Source organism: Argentina anserina, chromosome 6 (genome assembly GCF_933775445.1).
Source record: "Argentina anserina chromosome 6, drPotAnse1.1, whole genome shotgun sequence".
NCBI lineage: Eukaryota > Viridiplantae > Streptophyta > Magnoliopsida > Rosales > Rosaceae > Argentina > Argentina anserina.
In genome coordinates, this window is record NC_065877.1 from 30,850,647 (window position 1) to 30,877,538 (window position 26,892).

Consider the following 26,892-nt stretch of genomic DNA (forward strand, 5'->3'; position numbering starts at 1 on the left):
ATGAGCCCAGCTCGAGCTTTTTCAAGCTCAGCTAAGTTTGAACATGAAGCACAAAAATCAAATTTTAGCCCGGTTCGAGCTCGATCGAATGAAAACAAGCCAATATGAACAATTTATTATTCGGCTCGGCTCGGTTCATTTACACCCTTTGTTAAATCGACTGAGTTGCTCCGCGGCATAAAAACGGGTATAAAAATGTAATTTACGGTGAATAGTAATTAATGGAAGCAATTAATTAATGGATTGGTGGTGTGATGGGGCAAATGGGGTGCATGTCCTCTTACCACTAAACAAATCAAAGAACCAAACAGATCGAGGAAGTTAAAGAAACAAATCATAGTAATAGGGAAAGGCTTAATCTTCTGATTGGATCAATATATGCTTAATCTTCTGAGATGCTCCCAGGCACACCAGACTTGACCAGAAAGCAATAAACTAGGGACATTAGCTACATCAATAATATCAGATAAAAAAAGCTACATCAATAATAGGGATGTATCAGACAGTAACTTTCTGCCTAACTCTCTTAAAAAAAAAACAAAGTTCTATACAAACTTAATCATTTAGAATAAGAAATAATGTGAATTAACTAAAGAACACCTTTTGCTGTTATAGGGCTTACATAATCATTCCAAGGCGACGAAAAAGAGACCAAATTAAGTGTTTTAGATTGGTGAGAAGTATATATAACAGAGGGACCCAATATAGAGCAAAAAAACAAATTCTTAGACTAAAACTCTAGAAGAAAATAAACTAATTGTATTCTTACATGAACATTGTAATGGTCAAGAGGAAGTATTAAATATTTGTCGGATAGTTTGTACTGTTTTGGTAAGAAAAACTTATATAAAGGATCAACCTGTCCTTGATGTGAGAATTGACACCCATAGAACTACATCCACACATATCAAGATAACAGGTTTTTTTGGTGGGAACTGCAATGGCATCATCATCTTGGTGTTTCTTCTTAGCTCTGCTTTATTTTGCATTACTACTCCTCGCCGATGCTGCATGCTGTACGTCTTCTGTGCAGAGGCAGACGCTTTGCCACGGAGAGGAGCGGTCTGCCTTACTGCAATTCAAGGCTAGTCTCACGACAAACAAGACTGCTAGCGCTTCAAGTAATCCCTTTGCTTATCCGAAGGTTGCGTCTTGGGGTGAGCCAGAAGGAGAATCTCAAGTGAGCAATTGTTGTTCATGGGATGGTGTTGAATGCAATGAAGCCTCTGGCCGTGTTATAGGCCTTCACCTTGCCAGCAGCTGTCTTTATGGTTCCATCAACTCCAACAGCAGTCTGTTTCAGCTTATTCACTTGCAGACCCTCGACCTCTCTGACAATAACTTCAGCTTCTCTCAGATACCATCCAGGTTAGGCCATGATCTTACTAGTCTAACGTATCTCAACCTTTCAATGTCTTCATTTTCTGGCCAAATTCCATCAGAAATCTCATATCTGTCCAAACTCTCTACCCTTGATCTTTCTTCAAGTTCCTCATATACCCTCAAAATGCCCAACTTCAGAAGTCTAGTTCAGAATTTAAGCAGCATAAAACAGCTTCATCTTACTTCGGTAGAGATAGGCTCCACAGTGCCTAATACTTTGGTGAATCTGTCTTCTCTCACATCTCTCCGTCTTCAAGCTTGTAACTTGCAGGGGCAATTCCCAGTAGGCATTTTCCACCTACCAAATTTGCAAGTACTTGATTTGACCTCTAACAGTTACCTATCCGGTTATTTTCCTGATGAGCTTAACAGGAGCAGTCCCCTGAAGATACTAAATCTTGGCTCAACCAATTTCTCAGGTTATCTACCAGATTCTATAGGAGACCTTCGTGTCTTAAATGTGTTTAACATATCATCTTGTCACTTTTATCCTCATGTTCCATCTTCAATTTCCAACCTCAGCCAGCTCAATATCCTTGATCTTTCTTCCTTTTATAACAATAAACCTGACCTTCCACCAAATATTACTTTCAATGGCCAAGTTTCAGAATTTTGGTCTTGGATGGGAAAACTGACCAAACTCAGCAACATGGTCCTTAGGAATACCAGCTTAAGGGGAGATTTTCCATCTTCATTAACTAATCTGACTCAACTTCTGGAATTAGACTTGAGCCAGAATCAGTTGAGTGGTGAATTCCCATGTTTTTTAGCAAATATGACACAACTTATAAAATTACGCTTGGGGTACAATCAACTAACTGGTGAAATCCCATCTTGCCTTGTGCACTTGACGCAGTTAACTTTGTTAGACCTGCGATTTAACAATCTCCAAGGAGCAATTCCCAGGTCAGTGTTCCTGCTTACAAGTCTTGAATATATTTTCCTCAACTCAAATAACTTGAGTGGAATTGTTGAATTTGATGAGATTTCCAAGCTAAAAAAGTTGAGAGGACTTCGTTTGTCGCTCAACAAGTTATCTGTGCAGATCAAAACTGGATTTACTGCTATTCCTCCCAAGATTAATTTACTGGAACTGAGTTCATGCAACTTAACAGAGTTTCCAGAATTTTTGAAATACACTGGTGAACTGATGCATCTAGATCTATCTGACAACAAAATTCATGGCCAAATACCTAAATGGATGTGGAATTCAACAAGTGAAACTTTGTTGTTTCTCAACCTCTCTCACAACCAGTTAACTGGATTTGAAGAAAATCCGGTCATTATACCTTGGCATCGGTTAAGCACTTTACAGCTCGACTCTAATATGTTACGAGGATCACTTCTAATTCCAACACCTTCAATGGCGGTCTATTCTGTTTCAAACAACGAATATGCAGGAAAGATACCAGCAACATTCTGCAAAGCGAGTTTCCTATCTGTTCTTGATTTGTCTAACAACAACCTGACTGGCATGATTCCCCAATGTTTTGAGAATTTTGGAGCTCTTCAGATATTGAAATTGCGGAACAATTCTTTTCATGGATATATTCCTCAGTTATGTTCAGACAGAAGTATGGAATTGGTAGCAATCGACTTGAGTTATAATCAGCTACAAGGGAAGCTACCAAGATCAGTTTCCAATTGTTCTAAGTTGATATTTCTTAATTTGGGAAATAATCAGATCAGTGATACCTTTCCATCTTGGTTAGGAACACTTCAACAATTAAGAGTTCTGATTTTGCGGTCTAATGCATTTGATGGCATAATTGGAAAGCCTGCAAGTAGCCATGAGTTCCCTGAGCTGTCCATTATTGATTTATCAAGCAATGAGTTTTCAGGTCTGTTGCCCTCTGACTACTTGGAGAACTGGAATGCCATGAAATCTGTTGATGAAAACAGCCAGATATATGTTCAATCCGCTATCATCTTCGGAATGTATCCAGACACATTCCGCTACAATTACCCAATTACAGTTTTTAGCAAAGGTGTGGAACTGAAGTATTTCAAGACCCCTTTTCTTCTGAGACTCGTAGACTTCTCAAGTAACAGATTTGAAGGTGACATTCCACGTAACATTGGGAATCTAAGAGCCCTTCATTTGCTCAATCTTTCCAACAACACTCTCACTGGTCCAATCCCCTCGTCTTTGGGGAACTTGACTGCTCTTGAATCATTGGATCTCTCCCAAAATCAGCTCTCAGGAAAGATCCCCAGTGTTCTAGCTCAACTGACATTCCTTGCATACTTTAATGTATCCAACAATCGTCTTTATGGTCCTATCCCACAAGGTCGACAGTTTGATACATTCCAAGAGAATATGTACCAAGGAAATACAGGTTTGTGTGGAAAACCTTTGTCAAAGAAATGTGAAGATGCCGAGAGCACAACACCAGAAACAACCATTGAATTTGAACAAGACGAAGACTCTGGGTATCAACTTGAGCTTGATAGGTTTTTGGTTCTACTAGGATTTGTTGCTGGTCTGATAGTTGGAGTGGTTGGGGGAAACTCTTTGACAGCCAAGAAGCATGAGTGGTTTTTAGATACATTCAACAGGAGGAGTCGGCAGGCCAAGCGTACACGACGGAGGAGGGAACAGAGACCTTGGTCATATTGACCATGCAGATACTGCTGCTTTGTGCATTACTGTATAACGGTATGTAGGTGTTCAAGTGAATTGTTGTTGTTTTTTTTTTCCTGCGCCTTGTGTTATACTTTAATCAGAATTGAATGTACGCATGATCTGGTTAAGTGACACTGTCTTGAGTACTTATTGTTTGTGTACGTTATAAGGTAAGAGGTGCAGTTAGCTTCTATCTCTTGCTGCAAATCTGTGCTTCTGACTTTTCACACTAACATCCGAAACATAATCTGAATAAACAACAACAAATATCTCCGATGAAGTATAATTCAGTACTTCAACAAAACCTCTATTTTATACTGCAACTAGATCCCTATTTGATACTTTGATAACATCACAATATCATGCTGTTCATGTGCATTAATTATAACAATCTTTCATTTTCAGGTGTGTTCGTATGTTATGTTTGAATATTCTGACTTTTAGCAGATTAAGTCTGATATAGGTTTATGCTGTATACATATCCTTTACATTTCTCGAGGCATAAGCTATCTAACAACTACTGTATCTGATTTAGAGCTTTTAAACATAAATCAGATTTCCCTTTATAATGAAAAAAAGAAAAAAATAAAACAACAACAGCATAAATCAGATGCATGTAGGTCTATCAGAAAAGGATGGGAATCTTTTATGTCACAGCCCGTAAATTCCGAATGATAAAAATTTAAATTCGAAATCATGAAAACTCTAGCACAATTCTAAATATATTGAAATCATCTTACAACAATAGTGTATCGAAATTGAGTTGAAGTACGACTCAGTCGACTTGAATAATACATTACCAATTTATATACACAAGTATCAAAACAATTGGAAAATGTAATATTCACTCAATCCTTACCAAAAACCGAATGAGGGGATCCCTCAGAAGATCCTCCGTGTAAGCTCTCTGAGCCTGCTAACCCCCACCTGCAGAACTATCCCCTACACCATCGATTGGGTGCACCGGGATTGTAAACACAAACCCGGCAAGTTTTTCAGCCCGTATGAGTAAACCGACATTTAAACATACATCACAAAACAAAAGAAATGTAACAATTAATATTTTTAAAACATGTGTACTCATGAGATCCGGACAGCCCATCTGGTTACCCCTCATGTTGTACAACGGAAAATAGACTAGAGTTCTACTGATCGTAACCAACATCCGGCCAAAGGCTTAGTTCCCGATTTAAATGTCATCACCAAGTCCGAAGACCAGAAAACGTTTTAACAAGACTCAATGTTAAAACCACGTACAATATAACAATCCTCACATGTTTATATCGTACTAAAACCAAACGACTCTTACACAACAAATTATATAACAGTCACACCAATAATCCATTATACCAGAATGTACATTTTCTTCCCTTCCGGCCCCATCGGCCACAATAATCCGCCAATTTACCAGAAGATACATTTTCTTCCCTTCCGGTTCCATCCGCTACAATTAATCGAAAAAAATAAAAAATGCATAATTTAAATGAAACCATAACATTAACTTAAATGCGTCTTAACGTAAATGCAAGTTATTGTCAATAGTAGACTTGTCGTAGTGAGATTTACTCACCTTAAATCCTGCGTGCAACTTCTACAACACTAAATGAGATTCCTTTGCTCGTTTCATTGGTCACCTAGTGGCATAACAAAGTGCTTAGAACATGACCCGCATAACAACAGGTGAATATTAATTATAGATAAAAACAGTGTTCACACAAAACACTGTTCATGCGCTGCCCTAAACGGCCGCGCGTGGGGCTCATGCGCCACCCTCCGACAGCCGCGCGTTGTGTTTATGCACCGCCACAAGCAGCCGCGCGTGGTGCTCACGCACCGTCCCACTTCCTCCCACGCACTGCTTTAGGCGGCGGCACACGCACCACAATCTCCTCCACCCCAAAACTTCATTGAATCACTAAACTTCCAACAACAAAAATGTAGATCACAAGGAGGAGAACATGCTCGTACCTGCGTCACGACCTAGATCGCTAGAAAGTGGTCAGAATGTCGCCGGAAAGTTTCGGCAGCTCTAAGATTCTTCTCTGTCGATTAAACCTGTGATAAACCAACCTAGAAGGTCGAAATCAAGAGACTAAGAGCTTAGAACTTACCGGCGACGAAGCTTGAAGCGGCGATGAAATTGCAGAAACTTCCGATTGTCGATATGGCTTCTAGGCGACGATGGGTCGTGTGCCACCTCTACAGGCTGGAGCAGCCGACCGTGTGGTTCCACGAGTCCGGTGGTGAAGGCCACGGTGGCCGGAAGTAGAGCTGTTAATCGGTTTCGGTTCCTGAAGGAACCGTTGGAACCGAACCGTTTAACCGCAGTTCAATTCGGTTCCTATAAAAAAATGAAGTTATATAGTAGAACCGAATCGTTTTTAAAACAGTTCGGTTTGGTTCGGTTCTTAAATGCATAGGAACCATTGGATTTCTAGTATAGTTCCCTCATCCGCCTCCACCCCTTACAACCACTAAAGCTGGAAAGCTGCAACTTTAGAGGTACTCACTACTCATATTTCCGAATTCATTAAAGTCTAGTTCGATCTTTGGTAGTTAGATTGGTATGTATTATGTAATTTCAATACACCGTATAATCTTTAGAGATTTAGTTTACTCTATGGTAATCAGATTTGGTTTCTTAGTCAATAATCGGTGTTCTTTTACCGAATTTGATTTCCAATATGTTGGTCTATTAGTTGTTTTATGATAACTGATTATTGCAAGTAGCCCTTGGCTTATTTAATTGTTGTCTGTCAGATTGTGTTTATAGTCGAAGAGGAAGGTTAGGGATCCCAAAAAGGAGACTGTTACTCTTGGACCTGCTGTCCGTGATGGAGAGCATGTTTTTGGTTGCCTCCTTCAATGATACCTTCATTGTAAGTTGTGTGTCTTCTTGAATGTTATTGTTGTCGAGATTATGTAGGTTGGAGATGTAAATATGTTTTGTTTGATTGTAATTGCAGCATGTGACTGATTTGTCTAGGAGGGAAACTCTGGTTCACATCATTAGTACTGTTTTCCACTCCTCTGTTTGTTTATAATGGAGTAGTGTTGTATAAAATCAGTTTATACAGAATGATGTTGAATTGTATGGTAAATTTACTAAAATATAATGTGGTCTTTGATAAAACCTTACTGTATGTAGTCTGTACTATCCCATAACAAATGTTATCTCATAAGATGTTCAGGTTAGATAATAACTATTCTTCTTCAAAGCAGCAGTCGGAGCTAAAATCTTTTAATGCTTCAAAATAAAGACAATCTTGATAGATGTTTATTGCTTGGCTTGTTTTTATGAACTTCGATGTTTCCTTCAAATGGTGGAACAAAAAAGTACATGGTTGAGCTCAAATATAACATGGCATTTTGTTTAATTTTTTTTTTAATTTCATCCTCTTAATATAATTTGTTTTTACCAAATGCAGATTGTGAGTTTTTTTGTTGTTTTTGTGTGTGTGGCCAATACTCACGAGCTTTTATGAATTCATAATATATGTTTCAGATGATTGTTGTTGATGAGCTTCCGTTTAGTCACACTGATGCTCCTGGGTTTAATTACTTTTGCAAACATGTTTTTTTGGAACCGTTTGGAACCGTTCTGGGACCGGAACCGTTTGGAACCGTTCTGGGACCGGAACTGTTAAGAACCGAACTAAACGGTTCCTATTCTAAAAAATACAAAAACCGAACCGTTTAAATAACACGGTTCGGTTTACGGTTCCACCTATTTTTGGCTATTTTGGAACCGTTTACAACCCTATTCGGAAGTGAGAGATCGGCAAAAGAGAAGTCGATGCAGAGAAGGGTCGGGGTCGGGGTTTGGGTCGCCTGACTCCACCTCTTTTCCAACTTTCCGACTTTCTAAATTAGGTTTTCCAAAAATGCCATTTTATATTCTTCATAAAAACGGAAACCACATTTCTGTTGCTAACAACTTTCAAACACGATGTCCGATTAAGGCGTGTCACATGTCTACGAACTCGTAACGACGAGATCTACGACTTTCGTGAAGGAAGTTTTTTGAGATGAGCGATGGATTAAAAGTCAACTTTTGAGCCACTAAGAACATAACGTTTTTTCAACCTTTAATTTCCGAAATCACTTTCATTTTGTTAAGACATCTACGAGAAGTCGACCATGCGGTTCCACGAGTCCGGCGGTGAAGGCCACGGTGGCCGGAAGTGAGGGATCGGCAAAGGAGAAGTCGACGCAGAGAAGGGTCGGGGTCGGGGTTTGGGTCGCGCGACTCTGCCTCTTTTCCGACTTTCCCACTTTCTAAATTAGGTTTTTCAAAAATGTCATTTTATACTCTTTCTAAAAAAGAAAACCACATTTCTGTTGCTAAGAACTTTCAAACACGATGTTCGATTAAGGCGTGCCGCGTGTCTACGAACTCGTAACGACGAGATCTACGACTTTTGTGAAGAAAGTTTTCTGAGATGAGCGACGGATTAAAAGTCAACTTTTGAGCCACTAAAAACATAACATTTTTTCAACATTTAATTTCCTAAATCACTTTCATTTTGTCAAGACATCTACGAGAAGTCGACCATGCGGTTCCACGAGTCCGGCGGTGAAGGTCACGGTGGCCGGAAGTGAGGGGTCGGCAAAGGAGAAGTCGACGCAGAGAAGGGTCGGGGTCAGGGTTTGGGTCGCGCGACTCTGCCTCTTTTCCGACTTTCCCACTTTCTAAATTAGGTTTTCCAAAAATGTCATTTTATACTCTTTCTAAAAAAGGAAACCACATTTCTGTTGCTAAGAACTTTCAAACACGATGTTCGATTAAGGCGTGCCGCGTGTCTACGAACTCGTAACGACGAGATCTACGACTTTTGTGAAGAAAGTTTTCTGAGATTAGCGACGGATTAAAAGTCAACTTTTGAGCCACTAAAAACATAACATTTTTTCAACATTTAATTTCCGAAAATCACTTTCATTTTGTCAAGATATCTACGAGAAGCTGTAGAATGTGACTTTACTCAAATTACCAAACATAATAATTTATGAGACATTACAAGAAATGAAACTCGAAAAATTCGGGATATTACATTTTATCAGTTCATCATACCTAGCTACTACACTGTATAACCAAACAGAAGCGGGATTTCAATTTAGGCTAGTAAGTAGCATGGAAATTTTAGGTTCTAGGAACAATTTCGGGCCTTGATAAGAAAACTAAAATAAAATCAAGCAAGAACAAGAAACTAGTACTAACCTTGATCAAGGCAGATGAGGAAGCCAAGAAGGAACTGTTCTCTGCTTCGCTGCATCAAAATAAGAAACAAAATGGATTAATGGAATCAGTAAATCACGTCTTGATCTGGTAAAGAACCTACCGGAGTTATCAATTCCAATTCGGAAATTAACTGATACATATGAACTTTAATATTGATGACTTATACCCTTTGACTGGCCCCTTTCATTGAGGACTGCTTTGTTTCATTTTGGGCGTGTTTCTTCGTTAGGCAACCATCAGTCTTTTCTTAGAGGTCCAGGTACGGTTTGTTCCCTCTTTGAGTGGATATGTCCGATTTGATGAGTTTTTTCATGGAACCTGTTGATGGAAATGAGAAAATATATTTCCAACTTTTTTACCATAGGGCCATATCAAAATTTCTTCCTTTATGATTTCCCGATTACAATTTATAGCAAAGGTGTTGAACTGAAATATTCAAATACCCCTTATCTTCTGAGACTCATAGACCTCTCAAGTAACAAATTTGAAGGAGATTCCAGGTATCATTGGGGATCTAAGAGGGCTTCATTTGCTCAATCATTCCAACCACACTCTCACTTGTCACATCCCCTCGTCCTTGGGGAACTTGACTGCTCTTGAATCATTGAATATGTAATAACCCGAATTTTCAATATAATTTATTTTAAATTCTCAAAAATTAAGGGAATGGTAATTTGATTAAATTCACATTTTACGTCTTTTATTTTGTTGTTGTTTGAAGTAGAAATTGGTTTCGAGAGCCAAATGTGTGTTATTTGATTAAGTTCATTTGACCCAAGAGTTGACTTTTAATCCGTCACTCTTTTCAGAAAACTTCATTCATGAAAGTCGTAGAGTTCGTAGACGTGCGACACGCTTTAATCGGATGTCATATGTGAAAGTTGTTAACAACAGAAGTTTGGTTTCCGATTTTGGAATGAGTATAAAAGGAAGGAGAGGAGATTATAAATTAAGAAAACCATTTTTCCCAAAATCAGCTCAGTTACTGTTCACCCAAGTTCGGGAACTGTTCACGCTATTTTTCCCTCTTGGTTGCAGGATCTTTCTCCGGCCATATTTTCGTCGTCAGACGACGAAATTGAGTGAGACAGGTGGCGTTGGAACCGTCTCTTCGTCCCCTACCGATATGGGTTAGTGTTTGGGAGAGATTAGAGCTGTTTGAAGTCCAGAAATGAAAAAACAATGCGGCTGTCCCGTTTGAAGAAGTGAGGAGAACTCTCTCCTCCGGCAACAGATCAAGGTGATTCTTCTTGTGTTTTGAAGCTTGTAGGATGTGTATCAACCCTCTAAAACTGTTTTATCTATTTCAAAACACACAAGGAGAATTGACGATTTCCTTTTCTAGGGTAAGTGAATAGTACCTATTTTATGTTATTTGTCGATTGGACTGTTTAGGGTTGGATTTAGACTTTGTTGTCAACTATAAAGTTGTTAGAAATGTTGTCTAGATTGTGGTGGTAAATGTTGGTGATCATTGGTGGTCACCGGAATAGTGGCAGTGCCACCACTGTTGGCGGCGTGTGGCGGTGTGTTAGGTCATGTTTTGGAGTAATAGTTTACTCCATTGTGATATGCTCGTCGATACGAGCATTTACATAGGTCATTTTCATGTGTTAGATTAATTCTTGAGTAAGTTAGTTGTTGTTAAAGGTTTGATGATTTTAGGTTGAATTTGTTGTTGGTTGTTTTCGAGAGTTAGACTATTCTCGATTTGGTTGTTTATTAAGTGAGACTTGTGTCACTTAGGTACTTGGAGTTTGTTGAACCAAGTGAGTAAATCTCACTTGAGGTTACAAGTTGCTAGCGGGAGCGAAAATGTGAGTAAACCTCACGTTAAGATAGTTACCCATGGCGATAAATAGCCGTATTTAGTATGCGTGTATTATTTTTATGTTGTGAAATTGATATATATATATATATATATATATATATATATATATACTTCTAAGTGATAATTAGAAAGTGCATATAATTTCATTGTTTATATGTTATTATATTTTATTTATCGCTTTGAGATATTGTGCACGTTTTGTTGGTTTATATTGATTGTGGTGGATGAGACTGAAATGGAATAAAATGTACCTTTTGGTAAATTAGAGGTTTGTGGAGGATAATTGTATAGTTGAAGTGTTGGTCGCTTTGTTTGGCCGGAAGAGAATAAAATGTACCTTCCGGTATGATTGATGTGATGTGATTGGATTGGAGTTGTTTGCTTTAGTGGCTGTGGTGTTGGCATATGAGAAGTGTGAGTGTGTGTTTTGCCTTGAGTGGTGGCCTTTTTGGCAAATGAATATGAGAATGTGATGTGCATTGGTGGATGCCTTGTTGGAAAAATGTTTGAGAGTGAGTGTTTTTTGCTTAGTGGCGGCCCAAGGGGCGAAAATAGAATGGTTTGTAGATGTTTGACATTGTTGTGAGATTTCGTGATGATGTGCATGTTAGCGTGATTCTTAATCCATCAACCTTGAAATCGTTTTAAAAATATTTTTTTTTTGAAAACATATAGACTTGATCGTCAACAGTCCACGGGTAAGTAAAAATGAAATTTTAGTAAAATGGTTTGAAAGATTGTTGGATATAAGGGTTATGTTAAATGTGAGTTATTTTATATTATTTTTTATTTATGGTAGTGAGAGTATTGACATAGTCTCAGGACCATTAACCTACTAAATCTTGATAAATATGTTTTGTTTTCAAAATATATGGACTTGATCGACTACGGTCCATGGGTAAGTAAAACATGATTTTATTGTTATGGTTTTTAAAAAGGTTAATGGTTAAGAACTATGTTAAATGATTATGCTGTATGATTCTTATTTCTTAGATTTATCTGTTTGATAAGTGATTTCCTGAACTACGCTATTCTGCAAGAATCACTAATTATTTTTATGTGCAATGTAATCTCCTGAACTAAGTTATTATGCAAGGATTATACTTTTCTTATCTTATTTCTTGTGACGTGAATTCATGAACTACGTTTTCATGCATGATTCAGTATTTGTTTTCTTGTATGTTCTTTCTGATGTTGATGAGTAAAATTGTGCACGTAGTGAACCAAAATGTCACAAATATAATTTCACTCATATTCATATAGTGAATAGAATTTTAATTATTTCAGGTTCGACCCATTCAAGACAGAATGTGTCTCTTAATTAAACTCCCTTGCTTGTAGGGAAATACCCTTTGATTTCATTTATGAAGAAACCAAATATATGAGATATGTGTTTATTTGTTTTTGCGGCTGCACCCGTAAATTTGAATGGGTTGTCTACGTACCCTGGGAGAGGGATCAAGGCACTCGTAGTTCAAGAATTCCAATGCGTGAATGACACATTGAAAGGCTATGATTTTGGAATGAGATTTATGTTTGGGACCAATTTGTTGCAAGTGAACCAGGGATTGGTTTTGTGTTTAGGATGTGGGTTTAAAGCACTGAATTTGATTTGGACTTAATAATAGCTTGGGAATGGAAATGATTTTAAGGTGTTTGTGACTGGCTGAATTTGACTGGTGGTTAGGGATTCTGTTTGAACATATAGGCGAATTTGACTGATGGAGTCAGTAATTTTGTTTGGACATGTGGTTGCATCTAGTGGGTCGCTAGATTGCCTACGTACCCTTTGCGGGATCAAATCGATCGTAGTTCATAGATATGAGTTTCGGTTTTGTACCGACTTTTGAGCTCGACAGATATATGACGAACTTGAATCCGTTAAGCGCATTTCATTTGGACACCCAATTTGGTAGAGCGTCTGCCGGGCTTTGCAACGGGCCTCGGCATTTAGTGGATAGCTTAGAGTTGTGCCGGGCTTTACAGCGGGCCTCGAAATTTTAGTGAACTAATTTTGATTTGGACACCCTTGTCGAGTTTTGCAGTTGAGCCTTGAGACTTGACATTGACTTTACACTGCTTCACTTTGACTTTGAAGTTGTCGACGTTTTGAGGTTGGTTTCGAGATGAGGCTGGGCCCTTTGCACTGTGGGCTTACTTCCATTTATTTTGTCGGAGGCAGATTTACGTGATTCACGTTGAGTGACAAAACCCTTTATATGGAGCCCGGCAGAGTTTTGTGCATCTGAGAAGTTTGTGCGTATCAAGACCGTGGTGGTTAATTTTATGGACACCCATTGACATTAATCATGTATTCGTCAATCAAGAAATTTCTCATTTTTTGCATGCATGGAGTACACCAAACCGGACGTCTTCCTCAAAGTAACGTGGCACCATATGATTCAATTTGATTAAATGTATTTGTGCCTCTGAACTCCACCGTTTGAAATTTAGACACCAAATTTCTACTCTAATTAAGCTTTAGCATTCAAACTTCCACCATTTGGCATGTTTGTTTTACAACCGCTCGGTTTTTGTTGAATTTCACACCAATCTAGACTTCAATTGAGCTCCTGGTCTTCTCGACTTGTCTTGTACACAGTTATGTCTCCACCACACTGTAGTGCCACATTTTCTGACTCTGCAAAGAATTGAAGCACCTCCTCTGAACTTCCTTATGTGCAGTCCTGATTGGACTAGGACTTGTCTCATTTAGAATTCGGAGCAGCTTCCCTCACTCAGGTACTCGACATGACATCAACCCTGCTTTTCTTGACTTCACTTCTATAAATACCGGGCCAAACCACTCTTTGTTGATGTTTCTGTCGTAGGTGAAGCAAACTAAGTGACGCTATCTCATGCTTGGAAACGCAAATAGACGGAGGTGAGCTTGCTTTCTTTTCCTCATTTGTCATAGAACTCTGCCAACTTGAACACTCGCATCTTTATCATGTCTACAACATTTTGGGTCATGATATTGTGGGAAGTGTTTAGTGGTTTCTTTTTTGTATTTGTGGGAAAAGGCAGAAATTTGGTGAGTGTTGGTATATTTGGGCTTGAGGAGATTTTCATGTTCTTGGTGGTGAGGAAATATTTTTGGTGCTCGAGGGGATTTTCATATTGATGGTGGTGAGGGAATATTTCTGGTGATTATGAAGAAAGAGATGCAGAGCCACACTTTTGACTCTTGAAATATAAGCTACACTCATAGAGAAGTTAGCAATGACAAGTGAAGAAGAAGATGCAAGAGTATAAGATCATGGAAGATACATGATTTTGAAGCTTGTTAGATATAAAACTGATCACTCTTACTACTCTTTTCACCGTTTCCTCACTTCTCTACCCCCCCTCCCCTCTGTTTGATCGAGTGGCTTGTATATATAGTGGAGTGAGGATGGGGTGGAGTTGAGTATATCTCCTATTTGAATTTGAACTGATTGAGATTCTGATCTTTATCAATTTGACTTGAAAGGGTTATAGTTGTAACCAACTGGTTGTATCTCCCACGTTGAAAGCTTCTCAGGCTTTGATTTTAGACTTGGTCTTCCTTTGAATTGGACGTGATAAGTATCCAAGTTTCTTGATTTCAAATTTGAATGTTTTAACCAAGTTTACTTACAGACCTTGTTTGCAACCAACTTCAATAAATTCGAAATTCAAATCGTGCATGCATGTTCCACGTTCCATAATCTTCCATAATTGATGATTAAAATTTTGATGTAGATAAGAGCTCTAATCGATCATTCCTCCAGTAGAGATGTCAAACTACAAGCACTCATACTCATCATAAAAGTTGATCACCAAAACAAGTCAAACATAGACCAATGAGATATGAATTTTTTTTTTGCCGTCAACAGGTGTGAGTGAGTGTTGTGGGTTGGCATTGTGTGTGTGTCTTGTGATGACTATTTTGGGGAGTGACTTCGGGTTGCCGTAACCTCAGGAATAGCTTTATGTGTGTTGCTTGAGTGTTAACTATACTGGGGAGTGATTTCGGGTTGTCGTAACCTTAAGTATAGATTAGAGTGAGTCAATTGATTGTTGACTATACTAGGGAGTGACTTCGGGTTGGTGTAACCTCAGGTATAGATTAGAGTGAGTCAATTGGTTGTTGACTATACTGGGAGTGACTTCGGGTTACCGTAACCTCAGGTATAGATTAGAGTACGTGGATTGGTCATTGGTCTATTCTGAGGAGTGACTTAGTGTTGCCGTAACCTCAGGAGTAGAGTTGTGTGTGTGGGAAGTGACTGCCGTAGTTGTGGAGTATTATATATATATATATATATATATATATATATATATATCATGAGTGGTTTGATATATATTGTACGTGTTGTTTGTGGTGTATATATCATGTGTTGATTGATATATTACATGTATTGTTGAGTATCATCTAGGATGATGCTAGTGGTGATGAGCGGAGTTCGTGTTTTCTTTTTGTTTGTGTTTTGTTGTGTTTGTTGTTTATTTACTTATCTCTTGTATCTTATTGTTTGTTAAGTGATTTCTGAACTAAGATATTATGCATGAATCACTTATCTTCTTATGTGTTTTTCTTCTTGTTATACGTGAATTCCTGAACGCTTTCATGCAGGATTCACTAATTATTTTCTCGTTTAGTGGTGTGTGTTGGATCTTGAGTAAGAGGTGGAGAGTGTTGTAGGATGTGTATTAGGCGTGGTGTTATTGTTGTTGAGATGATAATGTTAAGTCGAGAATTTAACTTTGATTGAGATGTAATGCATTATCTATTGTAATTGTTGCATGTTATTGTTCTTGTTTATCTATTGAGTAGTTATATTCAGTTTACTCATACCAGTTGTGAAGCTGACCGGGTTTGTGTTTGCAATATCAATGGTGCAGGGGTAGTACCGTAGGTTGTACGTAATTGTAGCTGGTAAGTCGAGCAGCTGTTAGCAACATGATATTTGATTCAATTATTTAGTTTTGGTGAGTCTCGAGTGAATACTACAATTTTAATTTATATTTATTTGTAAACGGTGCGTTTAGATTCAAGTTGTAACTGAGTTTGTTATTTAAACTCAGGATCGATATTTAACGGTTGTATTGTAATTTCAATTACATTGAGATTATTGTAGAGTGTTAGCATTCTAAATTTAAAAAAAAAATTACTGTTCAGAATTTAAAGACGCTACAGGATCTCTCCCAAAATCAGCTCTCAGGAGAAATCTGCAGTGAGCTATCCCACTAGGTCGACAGTAGGAAATTCAGGTTTATGTGGAAAACCTTTGGCAAAGAAATGTGAAGATTCTGAGAGCAGAGCACCACAAACAACTTTGGAACAAGACGAAGACTCTAGATTTCAAATTGAGCTAGATTGGTTTGTGGTTCTGCCCGGAGTTGTTGCTAGTCTAATAGTTGGAGTGGTTGGGGGAAACTTTTGGACAGCTAAAAACCATGACTGGTTTGAATGTTTATTCAGCAGGAGGCGACTGAGCGCACAAGGAAGAGGACTGAGAGGAGGAGGCTCAGAACTCATAACTTAGTCCTTAATTAATCCATGTATGTAAGGACACAGTCCATGAGCATCTGTTTCATGTACCTAGTGTTTAGAGCAGTAGTGGGGCTAACGTGTCATGTTGTTCTTATGCATTATGTAATCTGTTCTGGTGTTTGTTAGGTTTGTACTTTTTCGGCAGACACAGTAATAACTAATGAGTCTCATCCTGTCCTTCAAGAATTCTTGTTCCATACATATAAATCCCTTGACGCATAAGCTATCTATCTGCAAATGGGTCCAAAAGCCTGAGTACGTTAGCGATCCGGTCCGACCCGAGTTCGTTATTGTAAAGAATCGGGCCGGGTCGAGATATTTTAGCCCATGTGTCCGGCTTGATCCCGTTTTTAGAACGGTTAATTTATTGGTTGGCCTGTTAAACACATAATTTTATATTATTTGTATAAATATTTAAACAAATCATTATTAGATTTTTTAAATTAGTATCTCTTGATTATTTCATTATTTTAACTACAATATTTCATAAATATTATCAAAATAGTGAAGAAAACGTCATTATTTTGATATACGTAATGTTTTAGAAATAAGATTATGAAATATGATGTACTATTTTATGTATTTTACTATTTTAAATAATTATATAAAATAAATATTATAAGTACATAATATTTTTATTTTATTGTGTCCAATAATGTTAATGGAACGGGCAAACTTGTTTTTTTGCCCGACTTGACATGGAATTGGGTCGTGGGCCCGAGCCTGGCACGATAAATAAATGGGTCGCCCTGACCTGTTTGTCACCTCTACCCACCATATATATGAAGAGTATCGAGCTCAATGCAATTCTAAAGTACTGAAGTGTGGTGGACTGGTGGGAAACCTGCTTGCCTAAGATTGGGTTGGAAATTAGACCTATTTTGATAAAGGTGATTCTTAAATATATATATATATATATATGTATGTATATATATTACTTTTCTTGGCTGCGGAGGTTCGCACCACTGTTTTGGTGCGAATTTCTATTTTTGTACCACTTTTCGATCGAATTTTCTCATCTCCACCGTCTAGTATCTAGATAATATTGTGTATATCATCTTTGCAAAATATCAGCCAATTTGGTGATCGTAAGGCCCTCAAAATTGTGTTTTTTTTTGTCAAAAACATGAACGGTTCATGTTTGACAAAATTCAGTCCGTCCATTTGTTTTTCGATTTGGAGGACCTTAACGATCACCAAATTGGCTGAAATTTTGCACAAATGATCTACACATGTTATCTAGATACTAGATGGTGGAGATGGGGAAATGCGACAGAAAAATGGTTCAAAAATGGAAATTTGCACCAAAACTATTGGTGCAGACCTCCTTATTTGAGAAAAAAAAAAAATATATATATATACCCTGATTTGTTTGCAGAGTTATATATGGAAGACTTCACCAGGTCTTCCACCATACGCATTGATCTCATCCATGCAGACATGTCTTTCCCCTCTTCCCCTAACGTCCACATTTTTTTAAATTTAATTATTTAATTATTTAACAAATGAGGGAGCCAAAAACCTGACCTCCTATGTCTGATAAATTCCAACGAAGATGATAAACAAAAGCTCAAACCGACATGTGTACACCCACCTATGCAAAATCATAGATATAAAAACCTCTAGCAAATAGCAAACATTCAGCCAAGAAACCCTTAATTAAAGGATGAGATGAAGCTGGTAACATTGGCAGACAATTGTGAGATACCAAGAATAGAGAAAATAGACATATCGTGATGCTTCTTGTAAGGATGAAAGGAGTGCAGAGCAACTCTCTGAACAATTCCAAAAAATGACGTTGGGCTTTCAACACATTAAAAATCTTACATTCGAAACACATCAGATTTCTAGTGATCCAAATAAACCAAATTAGATTATATGAGACTAGAAACCAAAGTCGAGGTTTAGGTTTTGGGAACGCTGAAACATCAACACCATTAAATACTACATCAATGGTATCCCAAGGCGAGAATGAATGAGAAAATAGAAGGCAAATTCATTTTCATAAAGCCACAATTTCAGAACAATGCAAAAGAAGATGTGTACCCGATTCCGCATGACTTCCATAAAAAGAGCAACGAGATGGAAGTGAAAAACCTCGCTATTGTAAAACATCAGCAGTTAATAAACGCCCATGAAGAGCCTTCCAATAACAAAAGTTGTGCGGGGTTGAATTGCTTTACTCCAGATAACTTTACCCCAATCTTTATGCTCACCATGATTTGAGAAGAAAACAAAAGTTTCTTTTGTTGTCAGAATTCTTGAGGAGGAGTGCGGCCATAAAAGAGAGTCAGATGTGTCTGCATCAAGCAGAGCAATGCGCTCAATTTTTTCTGCTGCTCGAGGGAATAAAGAAATAAAATCTACTGGAAGAACCCAATGAGAATCAACAATAACATCATTCACCTTAACATGAAGTGGAATAGAGCCACTTACTCCAACACTAGTAGCAAGAGGCTCACCCAACCAATTATCTTGCCAAAAAAATATCATTTTACTATCACCAACACTCCAATGCAAAGACGGACGTTCGTCGGTGTCCTTGGTACGTAGTTGGTTTTCACATAACAGAAACTTTGAACTCCTTCCTAGATAATTCTAAAAAAAAAAATTCGTTCATAGATAGGGAGACGTTAGATTGATCAATTCAACGATGTAAGTGTGAATGGGGTACGACTGTACGAGTAGTGCCAAAGACAATGCTTCAATAACAAGTAGCGTTGATTTAGAATCTGTGTACATCTGAGGTGACTCAGTTGAGGCCCCTCATCATATGGAAACAAAAAATGAGAGAAGACTTTGGTTCCTGCATCCCAGTTCATGAGAGAAGCTCAGTTTAAAGTCGTACATGCATAAACTACCAGAAATACTAAAATGAAAACAAAATTTTTCACGGGAAGGGGAATGGAGTCGTCCTGGTGCGACTTCTTTTCGGTGCGTTATTTTATACTCTTGCTGCTCATTGATGCTGCACCTGCATCTTTTGTACAAGCGCAGGCACTTTGCCACGATGATGAGCGCTCTGCCCTGTTGCAATTCAAAGTTAGTTTCACCATACACAAGTCTGCTTCCCAAGATCCCTTTGCATATCCCAAAGTCGACTCCTGGGGTTGGCTCGAAGGAGATCCTCAGAGGAGTGATTGTTGTTCATGGGATGGTGTTGAATGCAACGACAACTCTGGCCATGTAATTGGCCTTGACCTCGCCAGCAGCAATCTTCATGGTCCCATCAACTCCAGTAGCAGCCTTTTTCGACTTGTCTACTTGCAGAGGCTTGACCTCTCTGACAATAACTTCAGCTTCTCTCAAATACCATCCAGGTTAGGCCATGGTCTTACTAGTCTAACATATCTCAACCTTTCTATGTCTTCATTTTCTGGCCAAATTCCTCCAGAAATCTCATATTTATCCAAGCTATCCACACTTCATTTGTCTTCAAATTTGCCTCCTGATCTCAAAATCCCTCCTCTCAAAATGGCCAACTTCAGAAGTCTAGTTCAGAACTTAACCAGCATAAAACAACTTCATCTTAGTTCGATAGAGATAGACTCCACAGTACCCAATACAATGGTGAATCTGTCTTCACTCGCATCTCTTCGTATTCGAACATGTAAATTGAAGGGGCAATTCCCAGCAGACGTTTTCCACCTACCAAACTTGCAAGTACTTGATTTGGCCAATAACTTTGATCTAAGCGGCTACTTTCCGGATGGCCTTAACAGGAGCAGCTCCTTGAAGATATTGAATTTGCAGGCAACCGATTTCTCTGGTCATCTACCTTCTTCAATTGGAAACCTTCGTGCCTTGAAGTTGTTGAACATACGATCCTGCAACTTTTATCCCTATGTTCCATCTTCACTTTCTGACCTTACAGAGCTCAATATCCTAGATCTTTCTTCCTTTTATGACCATACTTATCTCCCTGACCTTCCATCAATCCATACTTTCCGTGAGCAAGTATCAGATTCCTGGTCTTGGTTGGGGAAGCTGACCAAACTTACCCACTTGGCCCTTGACACTACCCACTTAAGGGGAGATTTACCCTATTCTGTGGCCAATCTGACTCAACTTTTGGTATTAGATTTGGACCAGAATAAGATTACTGGTGAAATCCCTTGTTGCTTGGTTAAACTCACACAACTTTCAAAGTTAAGCTTGGGGCACAATCAATTAACTGGTAAAATCCCATCTTGCCTTGTGCAGTTGACCCAATTAACTTTGTTAGACCTACGATTTAACAATCTGCAAGGAGCAATTCCCAGGTCAATATTCCAGCTTAAAAATCTTGAAATTATTTATCTCCACTCCAATAACTTGAGTGGTACTATTGAATTGGATGAGTTCTCCAAGCTTGAAAAGTTGCGTGGACTTCGTTTGTCACTCAATCAGTTCTCTGTACAGATCAAAACTGGATTTAATGCTACATATATTGAAGTACTAGGATTGGGTTCATGCAACTTAACGGAATTTCCGGAATTTTTGAAGTACGCTAGGGTACTAGAGGATCTTGATCTGTCTGACAACAATCTTCATGGCCTAATACCAAAATGGCTGTGGAGTTCAACTGGTGAAACTCTGAGGTATCTCAATCTCTCTGACAACCATTTAACTGGTTTTGAAGAAAATCCAGCCATTATTCCATGGCCTGGGTTATACTCTTTACAGCTCAACACTAACATGTTGCAAGGATCACTGCCAATTCCATCGCCGTTGATATCATACTATTCTGTTTCGAACAATGAATATGCAGGAGAAATTCCAGCAGCATTCTGCAACACATGGCCACTATGCATTCTTGATTTGTCTAACAACAACCTGAGTGGCAAGATTCCACAATGCTTTGAGAATCTCAGATTTCTTCAGATGTTGAAACTTCAGAACAATTCTTTTCAAGGGGATATTCCTCAAATAGGATTGCAAAGATGCTTGTGGTTAAGAGGGATTGACATGAGTTATAATCAGCTACAAGGAAGGTTACCAAGATCAATTGCCAATTGTTCAAAGTTGATGTTTCTAAATTTGGGAAATAATCAGATCAGTGATACATTCCCATCCTGGTTAGGAGTGCTTAAAAATTTTAAAGTTCTCATTATGCGGTCTAATGTATTTCATGGTATGATTGGGAAGCCTATAAATAGCCATGAGTTCCTTGAACTGTCCATCATTGATCTATCCAGCAATGATTTTTCAGGTATCTTGCCCTGCAGCTACATAGAGAATTGGAATGCCATGAAATCTGTTGATGCAAACGAGCAAATATATGTCCAATCCATGTTCTATTTCGGTGGGACATATCTAGAAAAGTTTTACTATGACTACCGAATTACAGTTGTTAGCAAAGGAGTTAAACTGGCGTATTTGAAGACCCCTTATCTTATGAGACTCATAGACCTCTCGAGTAATAGATTTGAAGGAGAGATTCCAGGTAACATTGGCAACCTAAAAGGGCTTTCTCTGCTCAATCTTTCCAACAACACTCTCACTGGTCCAATCCCCTCGTCTTTGGGGAACTTGACTGCTCTTGAATCATTGGATCTCTCCCAAAATCAGCTCTCAGGAAAGATCCCCAGTGTTCTAGCTCAACTGACATTCCTTGCATACTTTAATGTATCCAACAATCGTCTTTATGGTCCTATCTCACAAGGTCGACAGTTTGATACATTCCAAGAGAATATGTACCAAGGAAATACAGGTTTGTGTGGAAAACCTTTGTCAAAGAAATGTGAAGATGCCGAGAGCACAACACCAGAAACAACCATTGAATTTGAACGAGACGAAGACTCTGGGTTTCAACTTGAGCTTGATAGGTTTGTGGTTCTGCTAGGATTTGTTGCTGGTCTAATAGTTGGAGTGGTTGGGGGAAACTTTTGGACAGCCAAGAAGCATAACTGGTTTGTCGATACATTCAGCAGGAGGAGAAGGCAAGCTAAACGTACACGAGAGAGGAGGGAACAGAGACCATGGTCTTACTAACCATGCGCATCTCTCTCGCCCAGAATAGTAGAGACTGTAAAGCGCCAGAAAATGCTAAGCTTTGCTTTGTGTATAGAAGAGGTGTTCGAGGAAATTGTATTTTAAAAGCTCAAGGCCAATATTCACTTTGTTCTGCTGTTTCTTGTATAATATTTTATATTGTGTGGTGAATAAGTGTGTTACTGTCTTGAGTACTCATTGTTCATCTATCTTATTATTAAAGGTAATTAAAAGATGTGTTTATCTTCTATCTCCTACTTTGCATATCAATGAAACGGTTTAATGTTCAAATCCTCTACTCTTCTTGAATATGACAATTTGTCGCAAATGCAGAATGTAAATAAAAAAAGTCCTAACGAAAGGGGCAGTTTTCAAGGGTAAGTCATTAGGCCTTAGTTGGAGCTTTAAGGCCTCAGTAAGTCCTTAATGTTTTTCAAGGGTAAATCCTACCTCTGGAGTCTGGTAGTTTAAGGACTTATGTTTCTCTGGTCCCAAAAAATCTAGTTTCTCTTGTGGTTTCAGTTTTGCACGGAGGAATTAGATTTCTGAATTTTTGAAGGATAAAGGTGCTTATCGTCTAAAAGGGTGTTAAGGCTTATTGCTTTGGTACAGCAGGTCTTGGACAACTTTTGATACTCTATAAAATCATTCTTTCTGACAACCCTATGCGGTGTTTCGTTTTTGTACTGATCAATAAGTCATATGACTACATTGATTCAAATAAATTCTTTTTATTTAGGCAGGTGAGAATTAACAGAACATTCCAACTAAAGTTTCCAAAAGTTGCGTTTTTATACTAAAAGAAATCACTACTAATGAATAACATAGATTATTGACTTAACAATAAGAATGAATTCACAAATGAAAGGAGAGTAGCAGCTTTAAGGACTAAACTAGGACCAACAACTAAAGTAGCAGCCCTAGCGCATTAACAAATTGAAAATTGAAAAGTTTGCGAAAGAAAGCAAACAAAAGGACAGTAGCGCCAAAGCTCCATGCAGATTTGTTCAAGAGCTCCATGCTATCACTCACTACAATAGTGCAAATTGCCCCTAATTTATTAAAATCAAACTAACAAAGTTGTGGGACAAAAAAACTTAATCTCTTATGTCTGATAAACTCCAACAAAGAGGATAAATAAAAAACTCAATGTGGCATGTGTACACACACCCATGTAAAACCATAGAAATAAATGTAATAACCCTAGATTTTTAAAACCATATTTGAACTGAATTGAATTCTATAAAGTTATGAAATTCAATTAAAATGAAATTGTTTGTTTGCAAACTTTACGAAACAGAAACGAAAACGTTCCGAAAACGTTTAATAAGAAAACGTTACGTTTCCGAACGAATTTATCGACTTTTATTCCATCGCTCGGTTTCGAAAACTTTCTTCACGAAAGTTGTAGCTCGTCGATACAAGTTCGTGGATATGTGACGCGTTCTAATCGGACGACGTACGTAAAAGTTATTAACGTCGGAAGTTAGTTTCCGATTTGGAAACTAGTATAAATAGATATTTATGGGATTAGGGTTTCCATAATTAGAAACCCTCCCTCTCTCCTTTCGACCCGCCTCCCTCCTTCTCTCTCTCCCTCCCGACTCTCTCTCCCCTCAAACTCTCACCCTCCGAACCTCCTCAACACCGGCGATCTCTACCTTCGGGCTACCGTGGTCATCACCGCCTAGCCCAAGAGCACCGCACGGCTCTCCTCTACGAACCTCGAGGTCGTCGCAGCACCTCGTGACGTCGTGAGCTCCACACTCCAACCCGAGGCTGCAAGCTCCATCGCCACCATCGAGAGCACCACCTTGGCGACGTGAGGGCACGAAGAGAGCATCACGACGCCGATCATCGCCCTTGGAGCTTCTGCCATCGATTTAGGGGCAAAACCCCACGATTCAAGCCCTCCCCGAGGAATCGAAGAACCGCCAGCAATCCAAGCATTCCGGAGCCAAATTGGAGTTCGTGGATTCGATTTAAGGTACGATTGATGTAATTGATGGATTGTTTGTGGTTGTGGATGAATTTTTGGATCGATTGGTGAAGATCGGAGGTGTGGGAGGAGGAGGGGTTACCGCCGCCTAGAGGCGGCACGTGGCAGCGAGTGGGTTGGCTTAGGAGGGGTCTGAGGATGTGGGAAGGAAGAGGAGGAGGAGGAGAAGAGTTTGGACCCGGCGGTGTCGTGAGGCTCGCCGTGGTTGGTGTCGGCGCGTGAGCACCACGCGCGGCCTGCCGGAGGTGGCGCGTGAACAGTGATTCCGAGAAGGGTATTTTAGTAATTTACTTAAATGTAAATGTAAATTTTATTTACGTACGTTAAATGTAATTAAATTTTACCTACGGTGAATGTAAATATAAATTACTTTCAGTAAATGTAAAAAGTAATTGTAAAAGGGTAATTTAGTAAAGTTTATTTACTGATATTGTATTTACATTTAAACAGTACATATACGTACAGAAATACGTATATAGTATTTATACGTACAGAAATACGTATACAATATTTATACGTACAGAAATACGTATACAATATTTATACGTACAGAAATACGTATATAATATTTATACGTACAGAAATACGTATTAATTGTATATTTGTACAGTAACACGGAACAATAACTTCGTAAAACCGAAAATTGCTGAACAGTGACCGATTATTACTGTTTCGGCATTTAAAGGTTTACGAAACGATTCTAAATTCTTTTCTTATATTTTCAAGGTGATCGTTAAATCGAGGAAATGAATTATCTTCGGGAATTGTGGAATTACGCTCAAGTCAACAAGGTGAGTAAAATCTCACATATTTACGAATCTACCCTCGCGGTGATTCAAGATTTTCGCAAGAGTATTTAATAATGAATTACAACATGTATACAATTTAGTGGATTACATATATACTGTATAATGGTAATAAATACATATATATATAATTCATTATATTATATACTGTTATTAATTCATTAGAAATAGTCATTTCGATGACGGAAGTTTGTGTATTGAGCATGTGTGGTGAAATATGACATGTATAAGATATAGTGGACTATATATGTATTGTATAAATGGTAAATAAGTACGAATATATATAGTTTGCTATATAATATACTGTTATGATTTTATTATGATTATATTGAGCATGTGATTTGAATTGTACAATATGATGTGAGATTATTGTACGTGATTTTTAACATTGAGATTGTTAAAATGTGAATTGTCTTCGGACCTGATTTTTGGTACAATATGATGTGAGATTATTGTACGTGTTTGGCAAGTCGAAACCTAGCCTTTGGCCGGGCGAAAGTTACGATACAGTTAGAGCTCTAGTCTGTCTGCCTTAGTACTGCATGTGAGGTAACGGGTGGTTATCTGCTCATGGGTACTCAGTTTATTTTGGATGTTGGGTAGCAGGTGGCTATCCAATATCAGCGGTGTATTACGAGAGGGGTAACAGATGTGTACCAGCGTTCTTGGTACCCGTATTATAAATGCATTGGGTAACCAGAAGGGTTACTTAATTTTCTCATGAGCGTTTCATTTCATATTTCTTTGGGACAACCAGATGGGCTGTCCATTGACTCATGAGGGCATTTATATTTGTTGTTTTGTGATCTTTCGTATATTTTGATATGCGAATTATATTCTGATTTTTACTCATACGAGCTATAAGCTTACCGGGTTGTGTTTACAATCCCGGTGCACCAATTCGATGGTGTATGGGATAATTCCGCAGGTGCTGATTAGTGGAGGTTGAGTGACGACTACAGAGGCTCGAAGTCGTTCGTATCCTACTTGTGGTGAGGTTTTAGCGTGGATTTGTGTAATTTTATTTGTGAGATTTTGTGAGTGATTTGTGAGGATTATTACATTTCCATTTTATGTATGGATTATAAATTTGGGTTGTAATAATTGGTTGTCTGAGTTGTATTGAGAACTCAGAATTGATCCGCTGTTACACTTTAATGATTTCGATTTATTTGAGATTATTTTTGTGTTTAACGACTTTAGAATTTTGAGTTTTTAAGCTCGAAATTTTGGGGTCGTTACAGTTGGTATCAGAGCCTAAGTGCGTATTTGGCGATTATCAATATCATCCGGGAGCGATGATCTGACTGCAGGCGGGCACCCATCACATGCTCCTCGGTATTGATATGTCGTCGGGTACGCGAGAGTGTTTTAGGAGCCATACCTCACTGTTTGGTCCTCTAGGGAGTATTGTGATGATACTTCGATGATTCATCTGATTTTGGAATGTCATGTTAATATCTTTGGATCTGTTTTGGCTGAGTTCGAGATTTCTTGAGTATTGACTGAGTGTATCG

General features: G+C 38.4%; 1 protein-coding gene across 2 annotated transcripts; it reads left to right on the top strand.

Moving 5' to 3' along the window:
* Positions 1-907: 907 nt before the first annotated feature.
* On the top strand, positions 908-22,814 carry LOC126798199 (receptor-like protein 7). Of its 2 annotated transcripts, none has more exons than XM_050525084.1 (2): positions 908-3,722; positions 22,290-22,814. In XM_050525084.1, exons 1-2 carry the CDS (start codon positions 941-943, stop codon positions 22,568-22,570), a joined length of 3,063 nt encoding a protein of 1,020 aa, XP_050381041.1. In that variant the 5' UTR covers positions 908-940; the 3' UTR covers positions 22,571-22,814. The 2 variants fall into 2 exon arrangements, with proteins under 2 accessions (XP_050381041.1, XP_050381042.1); XM_050525085.1 differs by having other exon boundaries at positions 908-3,674; positions 22,242-22,814.
* Positions 22,815-26,892: the final 4,078 nt, after the last annotated feature.

Bases quoted from the DNA above. Each gene is read 5' to 3' on its own strand.
- LOC126798199 (XM_050525084.1), top strand. From the start codon at position 941: ATGGCATCATCATCTTGGTGTTTCTTCTTAGCTCTGCTTTATTTTGCA. The intron at 3,723-22,289 runs GTTTGTGTGGAA...AAGGAAATACAG, and splicing joins TATGTACCAAGGAAATACAG to GTTTGTGTGGAAAACCTTTG.